Below are 21,364 nucleotides of genomic sequence, written 5' to 3' on the forward strand. Positions count from 1 at the left end.
AAAGGGTGGTTGTAGAAGGTTTTTTTTATCAAACTGGAGGCCTGTGACCAGCGGTATGCCTCAGGGATCAGTGCTGGGTCCACTGTTATTTGTTATTTATATTAATGATTTGTATGAGAATTCAGGAAGCGTGTTTAGTAAGTTTGCAGATGACACAAGATTGGTGGCGTAGTGGCAAAGTGGACAGTGAAGAAGGTTATCTAGGATTGCAACGGGATCTTGAACAATTGGTCCAGTGGGCCGATGAATTGCAGATCACCTCTAAGCCACCTACACTGCAGAGAAAAAAGTCGCAGTCCATCCAGCATCCAGCCTCTCCTTGTAACTCAAATCATCAAGTCCCGGTAGCATCCTAATAAATCTTTTAATAATAAGAATAATAGAACATGCAGTGCAGAAGGAGGCCATTTTGGCCTACTGAGTCTGCACTGACCCACTTAAGCCTCATTTCCACCCTATCCCCGTTACCAAATAACCCCTCCTAACCTTTTTTGGACACTAAGGGCAATTTAGCATGGCCAATCCACCTAACCTGCACGTCTTTGGACTGTGGGAGGAAACCGGAGCACCCGGAGGAAACCCACGCAGACACGGGGAGAACGTGCAGACTCTGCACAGAGAGTGACCCAGCGGGGAATCGAACCTGGAACCCTGGCGCTGTGAAGCCACAGTGCTAGCCACGTGTGCTACCATGCTGCCCAAAAGAGTAACAAGTAATAACTGCACTCTTTCTGGTTCAATAATATCCTTTCTATAATAGGCTGACCAGATGGAGTTTAATTTAGATAAATGTGAGGTGATGCTTTTTGGTAGATTGAATCGGGGAAGGACCTACGAAGTTAATGGTAGTCTGTTAGGGAGAGTTATATAACAAAGAGATTGCGGTTCCAGCCATAGGTTCATAGCTCCTTGAAAGTGGAGTCAAGGCTAACAGAGTGGTGAAGGAGGCATTCGGAATGCTTGGTTTCATTGGTCAGAACATTGAAAAAGGAGTTGACACGTCTTGCTGAAGTTGTACAAGGTATTAGTAAGGCAACACTTGGAATACTGTGTACAATTCTGGTCACCCTATTATAGAAAGGATATAGAACCAGAAAGAGTGCACAAAAGATTTACTAGGATGCTACTGGGACGTGATGGTTTGAGTTATAAGGAGAAGCTCGATGCTGGATAGACTGGGACTTTTTTCCCTGGAGTGCAGGAGGCTGAATACTAATACTAATCACTTATTGTCACAAGTAGGCTTCAATAAAGTTACTGTGAAAATCCCCTAGTTAGTCGCCACATTCCCCCGCCTGTTCGGGGAGGCCAGTACGGGAATTGAACCTGCGCTGCTGGCATTGTTCTACATTACAAGCCAGCTGTTTAGCCCACTGATAAACCAGCCCCTAGGGGTGAATTTATAGAGGTCTATAAAATAATGAGGGACATAAATAAGGTAAATAGTCAACATCTTTTCCCAAAGGTAGGGCAGTCTACAACTAGAGGGCATATAGGTTTAAGGTAAGAGGGGAGAGTTACAAGAGTGCAGACGGACAATTCTTTCACACAGAGAGTGGTGAGTGTCTGGAACGAGCTGCCAGAGGCAGTAGTAGAGGCGGGTACAATTTTGTCTTTTAAAAAGCATTTAGACAGTTATGTGGGAAAGCTGGGTATAGAGAGTTATGGACCAATTAGGACTAGCTTAATGGTTAAAAACTGGATGGGATGGACAAGTTGGGCCGAAGGGCCTGTTTTCATGCTGTAAACCTCTATGTCTCTATATGGGCCGGGATTCTCCCCTACCCGGCGGGGCGGGGGGGTCCCGGCATAGCGGAGTGGCGCCAACCACTCCGGCGTCGGGCCTCCCCAAAGGTGCGGAATTCTCCGCACCTTTGGGGGCTAGGCCCGCGCTGGAGTGGTTGGCGCCACGCCGACTGGCACCAAAACTAAAGCCCACCGGCCGGCATCGGGGCTGGCCGAAAGGCCTTCGCCGGTTCGCGCATGTGCCGGTGCGTCAGCTGGTGCTGACGTCACCACCGGTGCATGCGCGGTAGGGGGTTCTCTTCCGTCTCCGCCATGGTGGAGGACGTTGCGGCGCCGGAAGAAAAGGATTGCCCCAACGGCACTGGGCCGCCCGCCGATCGGTGGGCCCCGATCGTGGGCCTGGCCACCGTGGGGGCACCGGGGTCCGATCGCCCCGCGCCCCCCCCTCCAGGACCCCGGGGGCCCGCTCCCGCCGCCACCAGAGGTGGTTGAAACCACGGCGGCGGGAGAGGCCTCTCAGCGGCGGGACTTCGGCCCATCGCGGGCCGGAGAATCGCCGCGGGGGGCACGCCGATCTGCGCAGTGCGATTCCCTCCCCCGCTAATTCCCGGGTGGCGGCGAATTCTGGCCACGGCGGGGGCGGGATGTCCGCCGGTCCTGGGCGTGCAGGGTCGGAGAATTTCGCCCATGATATTTGTGAGTGAGTTTGAAGAATGGTGACACGAGTTTCTAGTTGCCTGTTGTTAGCACTAAAACTCAGGAACTGTTGATTGATCAGCATCGTGCATTGAGTTTTATTTTCTTTGAGAAAATTCACTTTATGCAGACATTGGGGAAATTGCTTTGTGGGCTCCATGTGACGGGAGCGAAAGAATATTCAGAGAAGGCAGTGATTATTTTTCTTCAATTGCCAGTTTTGACAACTGTCTCATATGCTTGATTTCCGAGACAGGTGGGTAAATAATCTTGAAATTAAGTTGTTAATTATGTCTGTCAACATTTATGTCAAACTTGATGCAATTGAAGGAAATGCTAAATTTAATCAATTTCGCAAGAAATCCAGATTACAAAAATGGGGCAGCCACAACTATGTGGAGCAGCATCATCTTCCGCATAAGGTGGTGTCATATCTGAGATACTTTGTACTCTGTCATACAATTAACAATTGCTGTCACTGTTTAGAAGTCAGAAATGCAATGTTCCCTAGGCATGAAAATTCCTTGTTTTTTTTCACAAATTTCAGAAATTGCAAGTTATGAGTGTTTTTCCTTTCTGTTTGTTGCATTTATAGAACTTGGTGAGATATTTACCAGAGCAGAAGGAGCTCAATACATTATCCCAATTTAAGGATGAATATGATGACCTATGTGAACCTGAGCAGTTTGGAGTGGTGGTAAGTGGGCTCAAAAGACACTAGAGAGTATATTGCTGCCGCAGAACAAGGGAAGGTGCATACATTTCAGTAGTGCATTGATTATTTTTCTTTGACAGTGTTAACCTACTTTCCAGCATTGCATATATCAGAGGTTACACTTTTCATTCTTGCACTTGAAAGGTTAAAGCTATTAAATTCATCAATGTTAAAATATGATGGTCTGCTGCATTGTAAAGTATGCGATAGATATGTTGCACTGGCATACTTATCTTTGAGTATTTATATCATTCCATCTGCGATAGATATACAGTAAACTAATCCATTTCAGATGGATTATCTTTATATGGTTCTTTTGCTTTGGCCGGAGGGGCCAATCCTTAAGAAGCAGGTTCTCCCACAAGTGCCGCACATGAAGGTATCAAATGTCATTGTGTGTTATCGACATTCGTATCTGTAGCCAAGTCACTGTTGCCACTCATCATCATGGTGGTGCGCGCCACCCCAGAGGAGGTTTCACCATTTTCCTTTGTGATCCACTAGTGACTTCCAGTCGTGATTGACATTTAGGGCTTTTATGTCATACTTCCAAGCATCTTGAAACAGAGCTTTGGGTATCCCAGCGATAAGCTGGCTCCAGCTAACTTATACTGAAAGTCTTTCGGTATCTCTAACTGAAAAATTACATTTAATAGAAGTCTGTGGGATGTATTTTGGAAGTGGCATGGCTGTATCATGACCAACTCCATTTTGGATTTTTATTTCCTTTTTCTTCTCTCATCACTCTTGTCTGGTTTGCCTGTTTTCTTGTCTCCATAATTTTCCCTTTTGGTATCTTTGTTGCAATTTTTTTTTAAGACAATTTTATAGAGGTATTTTTGGCATATAAAACAATGACATTGTATAGTACTGTAGAAAAGGAAAAGCAAGTAACACATAATACAAACAACTCCATTATTTTTGTTGCAATTTTCTTCCAATTTAGCTTCTTTTTGGAAACTGCCTTCAGTTTATGCACTGTGTATGATATCCTTTCCTCCTCTTGGAATTGATTGGTAATTGCATTGAACCAGATAAGAGTAGGTACACTTTACTGTACAGGCTGCCCTCTGCATCATTGCTCTAAATCAGAAAGAAGTGTGATTCTTTGAAACTGTAGCTGGAGAAGACATTCAATCACTACGTGCACTTTTGCTGGTGGCCAGCTTGGTTAGTATGGCATAGAGTTCCAAAGTTATCATTTTCCTTGAAAGACAAAAAATGTGACAGTTGCAGGATGTTATTGATTTCAAGAATGTGGTTCTCAAAACTGTTGAAAACCAAATACTTCCAGTAATATATTATTATTAAAGTTGCAATGTGGGTGGTATAGTGACACAGTGGTTAACACTGTTGAATCTTAATGCCAGGAACCCGGGTTAAATTCTGGCCTTGGGTGGCTGTATGGAGTTTGCTCGATCACCCCATGTCTGCATGAGTTTCCTCTGGTTGCTCCAGTTTCTTCCCACTGTCCAAAGATGTGCAGGTTAGGTGGATTGGCCATGATAAATTGCCCCTTAGTGTCCAAAAGGTTAGATGGGGTTCCGGGGATAGGGTGGCACAGTGGGACTAGGTGAAGTGTTCTTTCAGAGATTTGGTGCAGACGTGATGAGCTGCATATCCTCCTTCTGCACTGTAGGAATTCTGTTATTCTATCCCCTACTTCATGTATTGAATTTACAGCCAAAAGTAAAACAAATTGACATTTAATTTTATTTAGTTTCTGTGACTCTATTTCCCATTTGCATCCTATGTATATGCCAAGTATCTTTCTTTCAGACCTATTGGGCAAGATTTGGCAGCTTGTCGGACAAGCCCTGGCGTTCATCCTCCTCTAGCATGTTGCTCCTCTGCTGTGCATTGTTGTGGAGGAAGCGGCAGTCCACCACGATGTGAGAGACACTAGTGCTATACTGGAGGGCATCTTCAGAACGTTCCAGGCTCTTGAACTTCATGTGTCTTCATGATGCCGAAGCACCGCTTGATCATGCCCGTGGTCGCTGCATGGATGTCATTTGAGAGGGATCCATGTCGGTGTGGCCTCCGGTTATGCATGACCGCAGTGGTAACGCTGGCTTACCCTATGCACGCCGTTGCCCCCATCCATTCCCCTCTGACAGGAGCTCCTGTGGCCGCTGCCCTTAGGTGGGCCACGTGCTGTCCTGCCGGCGGTCGGTGCTCAGTTGGAGTAGGTTGGGTGAGGGGTGTTTGGTGATGTGCATCACTGTAAATACACAAGGCATTAATGTAAATACATGTAGACTAGCTAGACACTAGAGGGAGCACCAGAGACATGACACACAGACACTCATCCAATAGAACAGTTAGATAGGACACGACCAATGGGCATTCACGATGCACACAGAGGTGACACGACCACAGGAGGGCATTACACCAACCCATATATAAAGGACACCACACACATGATCTTCAGCGATTTGCGCATTCGTAAGTCTGACGTCACATGCGTCATGACGTCAGAGGCCACGGACCACGCCCATTTAAAGGGGAAACGTCCCAAATCAAAGAAACAAATCTCTTAAAGCTGTAAAACGACCCTCTTTCACCTGGAATGACTGCACAATGCCTCAAATTGAACCAGAAAATGAAATTTACCTCCAAAGAAACCTGCAACAAGCAGCCACCTACGCCCAAACCGATAATTCCAACCTTGAACACTTCGAGATCGACCTTTATATTTTCTGTGGACCTTGCGAGCCCAATACTAGCTCTGACAGTGATGCTATGGTCCCAGAGGACTATGACTCGGACAAAGGTTTTTTCATCAAAAATGGCAACCCCCCTGTACCGAATCCGACGCAGACGCGGATTCATACTTCGCATTTGAGGACTTGTCGATGCAGGACTATTCTGCGTCCTGAAACCAAGGAGCAGAGAGCTGTACAAGCCCACAGAGAGCGGCCACACAGAGTGTGGTCCACGCACTGCTAAGGGTTCCCGACTCCACGACAGAAGACACGCAAGACTCCACACTGCAGTCCTTGCACGAACAGAAGTGACTCCACTGTCACAAGCCTCCACAGCAAGCTCACATACAGCCTCCTCGATGGAAGCAACGCAAGACTCCGACGTGCAGTCCTGGCAGGAACAAGACCCTGAGGGCCTAGTAACCTCCTATGACCATCTAGGTCAGGATGCAAGTCTGCCATGCTCAAGTAGACAGCAAGAAGACCAAGACAATCCACCATGCTCCAGCGCACAGCAAGACAACCATGGCGGTCTATCATGCTCCAGTGCAGAACAAAGCGACGGTGACAGTCAAACCCCAAATGAAGAACAACAGCAAGACAATGACAGTCCACCCACATTGCTTGCGCCACCAGATGAAGACTCTGACAATTTACTCAACCCAAGTGAACAACAAGCTCTACCCACGGTATGTGAGACGAGTGATGACAACATCCCACTTCCCCTGCAAGATGTGCAATGTGACAGACTTCAGCTAGTGTGCACAGAGGCACTTGACGATCACTGTGAGACCACTGGTGACTTCGGTGACACCACGTTACCTCCAACCTCACTCGCTCGAACCTCTCCACAAGTCAGTGCATTCCTGCATGCTCCGACTCCAGACGTGCAGCTTCAAGAAATCTCACCTGACTCCTGAACCTGCTAAGACTCCGGACGAGGAGCACCGACAAACCACAACTGACTCAGGTGACACAAATCAGACTCCAGACGGGGAGCATCAACAGGCCAAAACTGACACGGTTAAAACGGACCAGACTCCAGATGGGGAGCGACCAAACGCCGACTCTGATTCACGTAAGCCGGACTTTACTCCAGACAGGGAGTGCCACAACCTCAGTGATGGCACGCTCAGGATCACAGCAAATGCCACAATGACAGGGGATGGATCACTTGACAATTACACTGGGCCAATAATAACAAGCAGTGGCTACAGTCCAAGAGGAATACGCCAATATTCACCGCTGCTATATCCACACATTTTTTTCCACACCAGCAGTGCAGCCAATGACAGCTTATGCCGGGCAAACCCAGTATTCAGGAATGTAACAGCCAACAGTCTATGCAACACTACGGATTTCCCACTAATGGAATCAAGACCAAAGAAGAACTATACAAGCGCAATCTGCACTACAGACTGGATGCCTTAATTACAGCCCAGGATTTGCTGCACCCCAACCTGGCCAGACGGCATATTCCTATCGGATGCAAGGCTCTAATTTCACACCATCACCCGGCATTTATGCGAGCAGTAATTCTGTTTCCAATTTGATGAGCTTCAACGATTCTCATCAGGATCACCCTTCCTGCACAGCATGTGGCCAGAACCAGTATGTACAGTCTTATCCAACTTCACCATATGACACATGCATGACGTCAAATGATACTGTTGATGGTACCTCTTCAACGCCAACACCTTATCAGCTACAAGATGCCATCCAAAATCACCATCACAAACATCGAAAAAAGAAGGGACTCTAAATCAGACGGCGAAGTGATTTGACCACTTCTTGGCTCCTGTTGCGCAGGGATGTTGGTGGCGTTCATAACGAAGAGAGGCATTTGACCATGATGATTGATGGTTTTTGGACTCACACGAATGATTTGGACTTACTGTTTCATCACTGTTCCCGTGACTTGTATATACCTTAACTTATCTACCTGTTTTGTGTTCAATTTTCTTAAAGTGTACAGAAAATATGTAACATATAAAAAAGGGGGATGTGAGGATGTGCATCACTGTAAATACACAAGGGGTTAATGTAAATACATGTAGACTAGACACTAGAGGGAGCACCAGAGACATGACACACAGACACTCATCCAATAGAACAGTTAGATAGGACACGACCAATGGGCATTCACGATACACACACAGGTGACACGACCACAGGAGGGCATTACACCATCCCATATATAAAGGACACCAAACACATGATCTTCCTATTTCCAGTGGAGACAGTCAGTGAGTAAAGACACAGGGTTGATTCAATATCAATCCCACCATGTGGATTGTAGTTGGCTAGTCAGTCTGGGTAGCTATAGTAGGATTAGCAGTAGTGTCGAACCGGAGTAATAGAAGTGTATATAGTTTAATAAACGTGTTGAAGTTATCTCCACATCTGAACCTTCCTTTGTCAAGTGCACCACAAGGAAGCCGCTTATGCCACACTTAGAGCATAACAAGACAGGGTGGAGTGAAGGGCTGGTGGAGTAAGTTTCAGATTTTGAAAGAGAAATGCTGGTGGAAAAAAATCCTTTCCACAGTTGAGATCCCAGAGTCAGTTATTAACTTACTGCTGACTCCAAAAACAACTGCGCTGTATCTGGCCTGTGATATAACATTAAAAACACGCTAAAAGCCCATGAGGATGTCAGCATTCTGGAGTAGCATCTCCCGGAAGTATCCAGTATGCAGTAAAACCAGCATTTTGTTGTTATTGCCCTTCACAATGACTTACGTGAGCAAGGTTGGATTTTCCGTTGGTGGCACAAAAGAACTGCCTGAAGCCTGAAACTGATATGCGTATTATCCTCTCCTTTTAACCTGATTCAAGTAACGCTGATGGCTTCTTCAGTGGAGAAGATCAAGAGAAAAAAGACCATCTGAAATAAAAGGAAATCTGAAATAAAAACAGAAAATACTGGAAATTCTCAGCATGTCAGGCAGTATCTGTGGAGAGAGAGAAACAGATCTAATGTTTCAAATCTGTATGTCTTCCTCAGAGCTAAATAGAGCAAAATGTGATGGATTATAGACTGTGTAAGAGGGATGGAGTGTTTGGAGCAATAGAGAAGGTCAGTGAGAGGTGGGAGCAAGGAGACTGGACCAAGATGTGTGGGGCACAAGGCAGAGAAAGTGTTAATGACAGTGTGAAGGACTGTCCACACTTTCCACTTTTTTTCGGTTTTAAGCAATGGAACTCTGGGAAGTATGTGCAATAAAATGCATCTTGCTTCACTCCAGTGTGCCTACTTTTCAATGTGTTTGCTCCAAGAGGGAAAAGGCATAAAATGTAGAGTACTTCAAAATCTACCCTGTTTCCTTTTGATGGCTTAGATAACTAGAAAGGGAATGAAGAGATCTAATTTGAGGGTGATGGGTTCTTCAATGGAACCGATTAAGAGAAAAAAGGCCATGAGGTAGAGAGAAAGACCAATTTGGGAAATAAATTATGGACAGGGCTGCACAGCCTGTGGGATGATTCATAATATTACACTTGCGTAAATGCCAGCTGGTATGATTTACTAAATGGGCATTAGGCACAAGATGTTTTTGCAGGTTAAAATAAGCAGAGATTCAAAGTTTTCCAATGGAAAGAACACTGCATGAACCACTACGGTTCAGTTTTGATGCATTAGTCGGACGGCTTTTATAACCGCAGAGGAAGCTGTGTATAAGTGATTGGTGCCTCCCATTCATTGTCACTGACATTGTCAATGCTGAATTCTAATAGAATTTGCAATGCCAGGAAATGCACCAAATAACTAACACTTGAATTCCTCAGCTTTCATGCGTCATTTTTCCTGCTATACAAGCATTGAAATGTTAGGTATGCAACTTTAGTAATGACGAGTTGTTGCCCCAGTACTCTTTCAGATCAGTTGCATTCGGTATCTCTACAGTCAGGGTTGTTTTTAAATTGTCAAATCCCATGGGCTCTGTCAGTTTTTTCCAATGGTCTCAGTGTAACCAAAGTCATTGCGATAGGATCTTTTTAAATTGAGTAGTATTTTGTTGGAATTGGAATACCAACACCTTGAAGTTAGTCAAAATGATGTAATTCATCCAACAAATACAGTAGCACCTATCATATTGTTAATGACCGTATAATCCTTCACCCCTGCAATCCGCTCTATACCCTGGTTTTATCAGTAGGTCCTTGAATTGATAAATTTATTGTTTGGTGAAGTAATTTTTAGTGAAGTGGAAAGAGCCCATAAAAGGAAATCACAATTCAGGAATTTAGAATTATAACGAGGCAATATTTTAAAAATAAATAGTGAACCTAATCTAAAAAGGAAGGTGGTTGAACTTTATTTTGATGGAAAACTACCTCGCAATGAACGGAAATGTTATTTGATAAATGCAGCTGATGTCTGTCAAACTAGATTCAATTGAAATTAATTGGAATCATAAAGTTAAATATAATTAACAAGAAAAATGCTGCTTCGCCGCATATATTATTAAAAACAAATTTGAATGTTTGCACACTTAGTGCAAATATTACTCACATTTGAATTTGTTTTAGTGGGATTGCAGGAATACTTCACAAATTATTATATTAATCAAAAGCTCTTGTCAGGAAAAGTTCATAATTTGACAATTTTTTTCAACATTTTCAGAATATGTTTTACATCATGCACGATAGATGCGTTAACATTGAGAAAAATGGTTTAATGTTTGACGTAATCCTTTACTCAGACCTTCTTCCCCTGCTTCTGATGGACAGAGGAATGGATGAACTGGTGATCTGCCCAGCAGGCATTTGCATTGGTCATCGCTTTGGTGAGGAGGGCATCCTTTTGGCCTTGGGATCGGACGATGAAGAAGTCAATCATGTGCCCATGCTTTGTGGATGTCTTCAGGAAGTTTTGAACTTGTCTTTTTGGCAGAAGAGTGTGTTAGTGATGACAAGCTGGTGTTCCACGAATTTGACGTGTAATTAATAATAATAATCTTTATTATTGTCACAAATAGGCTTACACGGCAATAAAGTTACTGTGAAAATTTCCTAGTTGCCACACTCCAGCGCTTGTTAGGGTACACAGAGAGAATTCAGAATGTTCAAACACTTTTTTCGGGACTTGTGGGAGGAAACCAGAGCACCCGGGGACACAGGCAGAACATGCAGACTCCGCACAGACAGTAGCCCAAGCCAGGAATCGAGCCTGGAACCCTGGCGCTGTGATTGGGTCTGCAATTCCTAACTTCATCCTTTTCAATGGTTCATTGTCAGATTTGGGAGTCTTTTCCAATCCTGGCATTGAAATCCCGAAGGTGGATGATCTTATCTTCCTCAGGAATGTTGGAGAGTAGGATGTCAATGTGCAGTAGAAGCCTTCTTTGGACTCATCATTGGCATCAAGGATTGGGGTGCAAGCACTCACCATTGACTGCTGGTTCTTGGCAAGTTGTAGACAGAGTCATGAGGCGCTTGTTGATGCCGACGGAAGTCCGAGAATCGGTTTATGAGTTTGTTCTTGATGCCGAAACTAATTCAGTGCTACCTGGGTTGATCCTCTAGTTTTCCTCTTCAGAAGAAAGTGTTACCGCCACCTTCCATCAGCTGCCTTCCACCTGTTCTTCCGGTCTCTTGCAGGGCAGTGGCGTCAATGTTGAAGCGCCCGAGTTCACTGACAACAAGGACGGTTCTCCATTCCGGTGAATTCGAAGATGGTCATTGTCCGTGAGAGTTCATACATTCCAGGTTCTGGAATTCAGTTTACCTTTGATTTTATGACCGCAAGTAGATGAGCATGCTGGATGCAGTCTTCTAACCAGTTTGGGGTTTGGAACATACCATTTTAACGGTATCTTTTCTGGCCCTTTCCCCATGCAAGATGAGCAGAGTGGATTCTCAAGAAGGCTGCTCAATTGTGAAGAAAGCTGCCAAAACACTCTCCAGTTCCTAATCCAAGAGCGAGATGACTGGATCAAACACCACCGCCTACATGCCAGTCCGGAGCTAGGGACCTTCCATATCTCACAGACATAATCCCATCACCTCTGGGCGATCGCCGCAGGGTTTGTCCATGTGGGGGGGGTTTTGCTAGTTTCCTCTTGGTAGACACCTAATGTGGAACATCATTAAATGTGGGTACGCAGTTGCACACCAGCTTTGAAGTTGAGTTTAACTCAATTAGTAAATGTTTTTATGCTTAATAATTTTCAAAGACTTTAAAACTCCTGTAATGTGTAATTATAGTTTACTTTGCACTACAGAGTGTTTTAAAAGAGTTATAGGAATTTGTACAACAGAAGTGTGTTGACTTAGCACTCTTGTTTCGCTTTTCAATTGTCACATATAAATAAGAATTGCCATTATCTGGGAGCAAAGGAGAAAATGATCTAGCCAAGCTGTTCCATTTAAAATCATATGCAGCTTGATTTCACATGAAGTGTTTCATGTTTTAACCTGACAACTCAGATTGACAAACTCTTCAGATTGGCAATGCTGTGTTACTTACGAATTATGCCTTCGGAGTGTTATTGTGATGTCCAGTACTACTTTGATGTGTTGCTATGTTTGTCCAGTAGATTGGCCAAATGGGGAAATCTTTTTGACTGTGAGTTGTAGGTATGAACGGCATTATTCTCTTGTAAGTAGTACAAATTCAATTTAAGAAATGCTCGACTTGTCCCCTGGGTTTCCTTTGACTTGGTGTTGATTGAAGCTGCTTGTTATTCAGATTTTCAAATTGACTCACCTTGTCAAAATAAAAGTGGGAGCTGGAAACTTGTGGTTCCCCCTACACCTCAATTATAAAGGTTTTATACGCTGGTAACAAATTTTTAAAAAATTGGCTACATCACAGTTTCTGGTGTCAGCCGATTAAAATGACTAAGGTGGGCACACATGCTGGTACCATCTGGAGTACCTTTAAAATTGTGCGTGACTTGCAGAAATTTACATAATTTATCAACTGTTGGGCTGAAGATGAACACACCAAAGGCAAATGGACTGCTTTCAGGGCAGTTAGCCCTGCTGCCCCACTGCGCCGAGGTACCAGGTTCAATCCCGGCTCTGGGTCACTGTCCGTGTGGAGTTTGCACATTCTCCCCATGTTTGCGTGGGTTTCGCCCCCCCCCCCCACAACCCAAAGATGTGCAGGATAGGTGGATTGGCCACACTAAATTGCCCCTTAATTGGAAAAAATTAATTGGGTACTCTAAATTTTTGTTAAAATGGACTGCTTTACAGGAAAACCAATCCCCGCATACTAGCTAATAGCTTTGTGACCAATTGCTGTAAGACAAAACACACTGAGGGCATTCGAAGATGAAATGGCAGGAATTCCGGTCGGCCTCTGCTTTTGTACTCTATGCTTCTCTATCTATAAAGTGGGGGATCTTGTCTGCCTTCTTGGATACTTTCTCGTAGAACTTTAACAATTTGTCTCTACACTCCTACACCCCTTTAAAAATTGTACCCATTGTTTTATATTTGTCTCTCCTCATTCTTCTCGCCCTTTGTAATCATCGGGAAAAATCGCTTTTGCTGGATGAAATTCAAAACATTTTTTCTTTCCTGTTTGCTCCTTCAACTTGGTAGGTGCTAACTTCATATTGCGGTCTATTCCACAGGTGACAGCAGGAATCGGGGTGGGATTCTCCGCAAACTGACGGCCACTTCCACGCCGAGAATTGGCGTGAACCACTCCGGCGTCGGGCCGCCCCAAAGGTGCGGAATCATCCGCATCTTCAGGGGCTAGGCAGGCACCGGAGTGGTTTGCACTGCGCCGGCCGGCACGGAAGGGACTTGGCGCCACGCCAACCGGTGCCGAAGGGCTTCCGGCAGCCGGCACAAGTTGGCGCATGCGCAGGAGCGTTTGCGTGTGCTGGCGTCATCCCAGTGCATGCGCGGTTTTTCTCCGCGTTGGCCATCGCGGACTGTTACATCGCCTGATATGGAGGAATAGAGTGCCCCCATGGCACAGGCCTGCCCGCTGATCGGTGGGCCCCGATTGCGGGCCAGGCCACCATGGGGGCACCCCCTGGAGCCAGATTCCCCCCCCCCCCCCCACCTCCCGAGGACCCCGGAGGACATACCAGGTCCTGCCGGTAAGTACCTGTTGTAATTTACGCCTGCGGGACCTGCCGAAAACGGGCGGCCACTCGGCCCATCGCGGGCCGGAGAATCGGCAGGTGGGCCGCTGCTGGTATTAAATGCCTGCTGGTAATTTGATGACGTAATGCATGCATTTGTTTGTGATCAAACTTTAATTTGATATTTCCAGCAGTGACTGGGACTCTGAATTATAGGACTTTGGAGTAGGCCATTCAACCCTTGGAACCTGCTCTGCCTTGCAATGAGATCATAGCTGACCTTATTGTGGTCACAATTCTACTTACTTGTCTGCTTCCCATCTGGCTGGTGTTTCCTTTTCCATCACTTTCTTCCCCTCTCCCATCTAATGATATCAAGGTTCCTGATTGTATCCCTCCCTTTAATCCATTTGAGATCATGTTAATCGTCATATGTTTTTATAAGAAGGATGCAGAATTAAATAAACAGTCTTGCTTGATATGCAATGGCTCAATTCTGATTTACTTTCTTAGGAAATATTTGCACCTTGTTTTTGCAGATGAGCACCGTAAAGCTGTTACAACCACGATTGAACAATATTCTCTTCAAACTTCAGTTTGAAGAGTATTTGAACAACATCAGACCAGACATAATGAATGTAACAATTGCTTGTGAAGAAGTGAAGAAGAGTGACAACTTCACTAAAATATTGGAATTGGTCCTTCTGGTTGGAAACTACATGAATGCAGGGTCCAGAAATGCACAAACGTTTGGCTTCAAGATAAGCTATCTCTGCAAGGTAAGCCTCATCATTGTTTGAAAAGCAATGTTTATATTTCAAAGTAATTGGGCGGAGTTCTCCGCTCCCGGGAAAAATCGGGAGGGCCGTAGTGAACTCGGCCGACTTTCACGATGCCCTCGGAGGCCGCTCCTCTCACCTTATTCACCCCCACCCAGGGGGCTAGAAGCGGCGCTCCGTTATTCTCGGCCGCGGGGGCGTCGCGCCGAGAATGACGCGGCCGGCGTGCCTAATGATGTTAGCCGCGCATGCGCAGGTTGGTTGACGTCATGACGCTGACGGCACGAACCCGCGCATGCGCGGTGGCCGTCTTTGCCCTCAGCCGTCCCGCAAGGCGTGGCGGCTTGATCTTGCGGGGCGCCGGAGGGGAAATAGTGCGTCCGATTTGGACGCCAGCCCGATGATCGGTGGGCACCGATCGCGGGCCTGTCCCCTCCCGAGCACAGTCATGGTGTTCTTTTCTTTCTAGGTCACCTACAAGCCCCAAACGGGCTTCTCACTCCCGTTTCACGATGGCAGCGACCAGGTGTGTTTGCCGCCGTCGTGAAACGGGCCTAACGGCAGGCCGCTAGGCCCATCCGGGTCGGAGAATCGGTGGTCACCGTGAAAAATGGCGGCCGCCGTTTCGTCCGAACCTTGGGGAGGGGGGGGGGAGAATCGCGGGGGGGGGGGGGGGGGGGGGGGGGGAGAATCGCGGGGGGGGGGGGAGAATTGCAAGGGGGGGCGTGAATTTTGTCGGGGGGTCCTCCCGCGATTCTCCCACACTGTGTGGGGAACAGAGAATCGCACCCACAGGCTGTTTATTTTCACAGTCCACTTTGCTGTCATATGCAATTGCTAAGTAGGTGCACTTGCCAATGCTGCTTTTGAGTTGTTCAAATTGAGAATTTGCTCTATGATTTTTCTCTCTTCCTCTCGAGGTCAGACTCCATGGGCTGGATTCTCCGATTTTTTTGTTTTGGTTTATAAATTTAGTGCACCCAATTATTTTATTTTCAATTATGGGGCAATTTAGCGTGGCCAATCCGCCTAACCTACACATCTTTGGGTTGTGGGAGTGAAACCCACGCAAACACGGACAGTGACCCAGGGCCGGGATTCGAATCCGGGTCCTCAGTGCCGCAGTCCCAGTGCTATCCACTGCGCCACATGCCGCCCTTGGATTCTCCGATTTTGAGGCTATGTCCTGGCACCGGCTGGGAACGGAAGCATTTTATGACCGAAAATCCGGTGAAAAACGGCCACTGATCCTCTGTTTGGCTGGAAGTTAGCAGCCAAGCAATTTAGAGCACCTGACTCTAACTGCCGATACGGCCCAGAGAATTGCCAAGCTCATGGCTGCGCATACGCAGGGCGGCGGCAAGCAGCGGTTGTGCCGTGAAACAGGGCGCTGGCCGCGCGCTGATCTGGCCTGCCAAATAGTGCCCCCCCCCCCCCCCCCCCTTTGGCCGGCTCGCGAGCCTTGAACAACCCTCCAACGGTGCCCCCAGCCTCTGTCAAAGTTACTCCTGTCCGCGGATCGGCTCTCCCCTGACTGTGGCAACACTGGACTGAGTCTGCAGCTGCCAAGCAGAGTTCCCGATGGATGATAGCACACATGACCGACGGCGTCGGGCACTCGACAGGTCAGGGGCGGAGCATCAGGGAGTGGGTCTCGGGGAACGTCCTGAGGCTGCCGATACATCGTGCAACATAGTCCTAGAGGGGAGCGGAACATCGCGAAAGCGGCGCCGCCCCCGATTTCATTGGAAATGGGTATTCTCCGGCCAGTCGCCGAACGCAGTTTACGGCGATGGTGACCGGAGTATCCTGTCTGCAAATCTCCCAGAATCAAGTGAAACCCTAAAAGTTATAGAAAATTTTGGCTGTAAAGGTGCTCGCTGACACTATAAAGGATTAGTTTAGGGCAGAAGTGAGAAATTATCTGACCTTGGAAAATGTACAATAATTTTGGATGGAGATTGGAAATAGCATAGGAATTAAGTCAGTGGTGGGAGTTATTTATAGTCCCCCTAAAAGTAGATGCACCACAGTATACATCACAAAGTTATGTATGAAACGAACTGCAATAATAGAGGGTGATTTTAATCTTTATTTAGGTGGGATAATCTTTAAGCAGGACAATCAAATACCCAAAGGTAGCCTTGAGGATAAAATCAAAGTATATATTCAAGACAGTTTCTTCGTACAATATGTCGTGGAACCAAGCAGTTTCAAACCTGATAATGTGTAATGGAACATGATTAATTAATTCCCTCATTAGTAAAGAATTATTCAGGCAAGAATGATCATAACATGATAGCATCTCGCATTCAGTCTGTGTGTGAGAAAAATGGGTCTGAAATCAATGAATTCATAAGGGCTATTCCAAAGGTATGAAAACAGAGTTGGCTGCAGAGGACAAGGAAACCAGTTTAAAAAGTAAGACAGTTGCTATCCACTGGCAGACATTTAAGGAAATATTTCAAAATGCTCAGCAGAGTCCTATTTCATTGAGAAAGAATTACTCGGAGAAGAATGCACCACCAGTGGCTAACTAAGGAAATTAAAAATGGTATCAAATAGAAAACAAAAGTGTGCAATGCCGCCAAGATTAATGCTGGACCAGACGATTGGGAACATTTTCAAAAACAGCCAAGGATGACGAAAAGAAAATGAAGAGGGAGGGAAATTAGCATATGAAAGAAAACTAGTGAGAAATATAAAAACGGTTGCAGCTTCTACAAATATATAAAAAGGAAAATAAGTAGTTCAAGTAAATGTTGATTGCTTGGAGGATGAGACCAGGGAATTAATAATTGAAAATAAGGAAATAGCAGAAATTTTTGCATCTGTTTTCAAACTAGAAGACGCAGAAAGCATCCCAAGAATAGTGGAAAATCAAGGGCAAAAAGAAGGGATCCTAAAACAATCACTGTTGCTATAGGAAAAACTACTTTTGTAAACTAATGGGACTAATGGCTGACAAGATCCCTGGACCCAATGATCTGCATCCTAGGGTCTTAAAAGAAGTAGCTGAAGAGATAGTGGGTGCATTGGTTATAATCTTATAACATTTTCTGGATTCCAGAAATGTCCTAGTGGTTTAGAAAACTGCAAATGTAACACCTCTAATCAAAAATTGAGGGAGACAGAATACAGGAAACCACAGATCAATTTGCCTAACATATGTCATTGGGAAAGTATTGGGATCTATTATTAAATAAATAGCTGCTGTGCATTTAGAAAATCAAAATACAATTGAGCTGTCAACATAGTTTTACGAAAGGGAAATCATGTTTGCAAATTTTTAGAGTTCTTTGACGAGTAAAAAGCAGGGTCTGTAAAGAGGAACCAGTAAATGTGGTACATTTGGATTGCACAAGGACATTTTTGCCTCAATAAAGTTAACATAACTGTCCATGGTTCTGGAGGCAATATATTTGCGTGGATGGAAGATTGGCTAACAGGAAACAAAGGGTTGTGAAAAATGGACCATATTCAGATTGGCAAACTGTAACTACTGGAGTACCGTAGTGATAAGTGCTGGGGCCTCAACTATTGACAATCTAAGGAGACTTGGATGACCGACTGTGTGAATGACTTTGCTGTATTGTCGCTAAATTTTCTAATGGTACAAAGATAGATAGGAAAGCTAGCTGTGAGGAGGACAAGTCCCCAAAGGCTAAGTGAGTGAACAGGAATTTGGCAAATGTGTATAATGTGGGAAAATGTGAGGTTGTCCACTTTGGTGGGAAGTATAGAAAAGCAGAATATTATTTAATGGGGTAGAGACTGCAAAATGCTGTGGCACAAACTTGCAGTACAGCAAACAATTAGAATGATAGTTGGGATGTTCAGCTGTTATTGTTGTGAGATGGTGTATAAAAATAGGGAAGTATTGCTGTTACGATGCAGATCGCTAGTGAGTCTGCATGTACTGTTTTGATATTCTTACTTAAGGAGGGATGCACTTGCATTGGAGACACATCAGAGAAGATTCACTGGATTTATTTCTGGGTTTAAGTGGTTGTCTTACGAGGAAAGGTTGAGCAGGTTGGACCTATACCCACTGGAATTTAGAAGAATGAGATATGACCCAGTAAGATTCCGAGGCGGCTTGACAGGGTGGAAGCTGAGTGGGATTTTCCCCTCCTGGGCGAATCTAGAACTAGGGAAACCGTTTCAAAATAAGGTGGGCTACCTTTTAAAATGGAGATGAGGAGGAATTTTGAGTCTCGTATTCATTAATGGTTGGAATTCTTTCCCCAGAGAGCTTTGGAGACTGGGTCACTGAATACACTCAAAGCTGAATTAGGTTTTTGACATGAAACTGAATTGACGGTTATGGGGGCCAGACAAGAAAGTGGAGTTGAGGCTGCACACAGATCAACACAATCTAATCGAATGGTGGAGCAGGCTCAAGGTCTGAATAGTATAATCTCCTGCTCCTAATTCTTCTGCTCTTGTGAAAGCCACGATTGAATCTATCTGCACCACACTGCAGAAGTGCATTCCAGATTCTGAACATGACTTCATGAAAATGCTTTTCTTTATGTTGTTCTTGCTCTTTATTTGCCATTCATCTTAAATCGGTGTCCACTGGTTTTCGACTGTTCTACCAACGGGAACTGTTTTTCCCTTGCTACCATGTTCAGATCCCTTATGATTACCTGATCCACCTCTCCTCCCCACCTGAGCCAGAGATCCAACCCAACTCGCCCCCTTCCCCATGTCTACCCTCCTACCCCCATGCCTACCCCTTCCCCTCCACGACCTCCATCAACCCCCCCAACAAAATAAGTGCTTATACCACCTACCTTCTCTCTGGTCTGGTCCTTTAAACACACCTAATTCATGGGATTTAATGACAAAAAAGGGAGTATGGTCTACTTACTTTCAGTTCTACAACCCAAGATGTTAGGCCTTGTCAGAGCATGGCACTGCACAGATCTTGCGCAGCCTGAGTTTGAAGGTCGAGCGAGTTAAAAGTTTTGGAGGTAAGAATTTACAAACGGAGTTGCAACCCAACTTAATAGTCACTCTAGTAGATGTTATGGCCCAGTGCCTCTGTCAATGCAGTTGTCTCACATTCTGTGGTTGAAGCGTCATCAGAGATTGTTAACTCAGATCCTGCATGGGCTTTGTTCCGCTACCTTCTTACTCAGACCTGAGTGCAGCCACAAAACCTGGTTGACAAAGTAATTATAAAGCAGATTTCCTTTTTCAAATAACCTGTATAATTGCAATGCTTCTGTATTTCAGTAAGTTGTGTTTGCTCGTCACACTTATCTACGGTCAAAAGTTAATGTACAGTGCTAGATAACAGTCTTCAATTTCCGCTGAATGAATACCATACAAAATTCTAATTTAAATTGATGGTGTTTAATAAAAGTTTTGTTGTTTAAATCAGAACAAAATAATGCTTTGGCATTCTTGTCACTTCCCTTCTGAACCTTGCCTTATTTATATAATGTTCTCTCCTTGCTCATCATCGCCATGAGACACACTTCCTGTCCTTGCAATCTAGTCTCACTAAATTGCTAATCATTGACTTCCCCTTTCTGGCCCGCCAATTAGCTGATATTGTAAATGTGTGTCTCTTTTCATTTTTGTGCCTTGCCTTTACATTTGCTGACTTAAAAACACAGAATTAGGAGCAGGAGTAGACCTTACTGTTCCGTGAGCCTGCTCCACCATTTGATAAGATAATTTCCCGTTTACAAATCTTCATTGGGTTTACCTGATGATTATTATTATGATTTTCCAAATCTCCTGCCATAATGGATACCTCCTTAATAATGGATTCCAGCATTTTCCCGTTGACAGATATTAGGCCAACTGGCCGAAAGATTTTTGTTTTCTCTCTTCTTCCTTTCTTGATTAGTTCTTACATTTGCGGTTGTCCAATATGCTCTGGCCTTTCCTGAATCCAGGGAAGTTTGGGAGATCACAATTAATCCAGCTGCTACCTCTACAGCCACGTGGATGCTAGCCATCGCGTCCAGGGACCTGTCAGCTTTTAGTTTTAACTGTTTTCCTAGTATATTTTCCCTCGCATTTGTGATTGTTTTAATTTCCTACCTGCCTGTTATCCCTTGATTTTCAAGTATCCTTGGGATCTTTTGTGACGGAGGCAAAATTCCCTTTTGATGCTTCTGCCATATCCTTGTTTCCCAATATTAATTCCCTGGTCTCACTCATATAAGAGTTCTCTTCATTTACTCTTTTCCTTTTTAAATACTTCTAGAAATTCATACCATCTGTGCATGTATTACTAGCCAGCTTTCTCTGATGCTGCTTTTTATTCATTTTGAAATCTGCCCAATCTTCTCCGCTACCAAAAAGCTATGCAGTGTGATGCATTTTTCTTTCAATTTGATACTTTACTTAACTTAGTTAACCGTAGATGGCACGTCCTTCTAGAGTTTATCTTTCTTAAAGGAAAGGGACATGGGAACCTGGATTGTAGTTTTGGGGTACAGGAGATTGAGAGTATAGAGGTCAGGAGCACAGATTTGACTTCGCAGGAGGGTGCCAGTGTTCAGGTAGGTGGTTTGAAGTGTGTCTACTTCAATGCCAGGAGTATACAAAATATGGTAGGGGAACTGGCAACATGGGTTGGTACCTGGGACTTCGATGTTGTGGCCATTTCAGAGACATGGATAGAGCAGGGACGGGAATGGTTGT

At 44.9% G+C, this 21,364-nt stretch overlaps 1 protein-coding gene across 4 annotated transcripts in view; it reads left to right on the plus strand.

The window, feature by feature from the left end:
- The window catches only part of diaph2 (diaphanous-related formin 2), an 878,670-nt gene that overhangs the window by 497,128 nt on the left and 360,178 nt on the right, over positions 1–21,364 (plus strand). For all 4 annotated transcript variants that reach the window (XM_038775000.1, XM_038775001.1, XM_038775002.1 and 1 more), the window contains 2 exons: positions 3,038–3,139; positions 14,456–14,695. In XM_038775000.1, the coding sequence (XP_038630928.1) occupies positions 3,038–3,139; positions 14,456–14,695 (342 nt within the window). The remainder of the gene's footprint in view (positions 1–3,037; positions 3,140–14,455; positions 14,696–21,364) is intronic.

Source organism: Scyliorhinus canicula, chromosome 17 (genome assembly GCF_902713615.1).
Source record: "Scyliorhinus canicula chromosome 17, sScyCan1.1, whole genome shotgun sequence".
Taxonomy (NCBI): domain Eukaryota; kingdom Metazoa; phylum Chordata; class Chondrichthyes; order Carcharhiniformes; family Scyliorhinidae; genus Scyliorhinus; species Scyliorhinus canicula.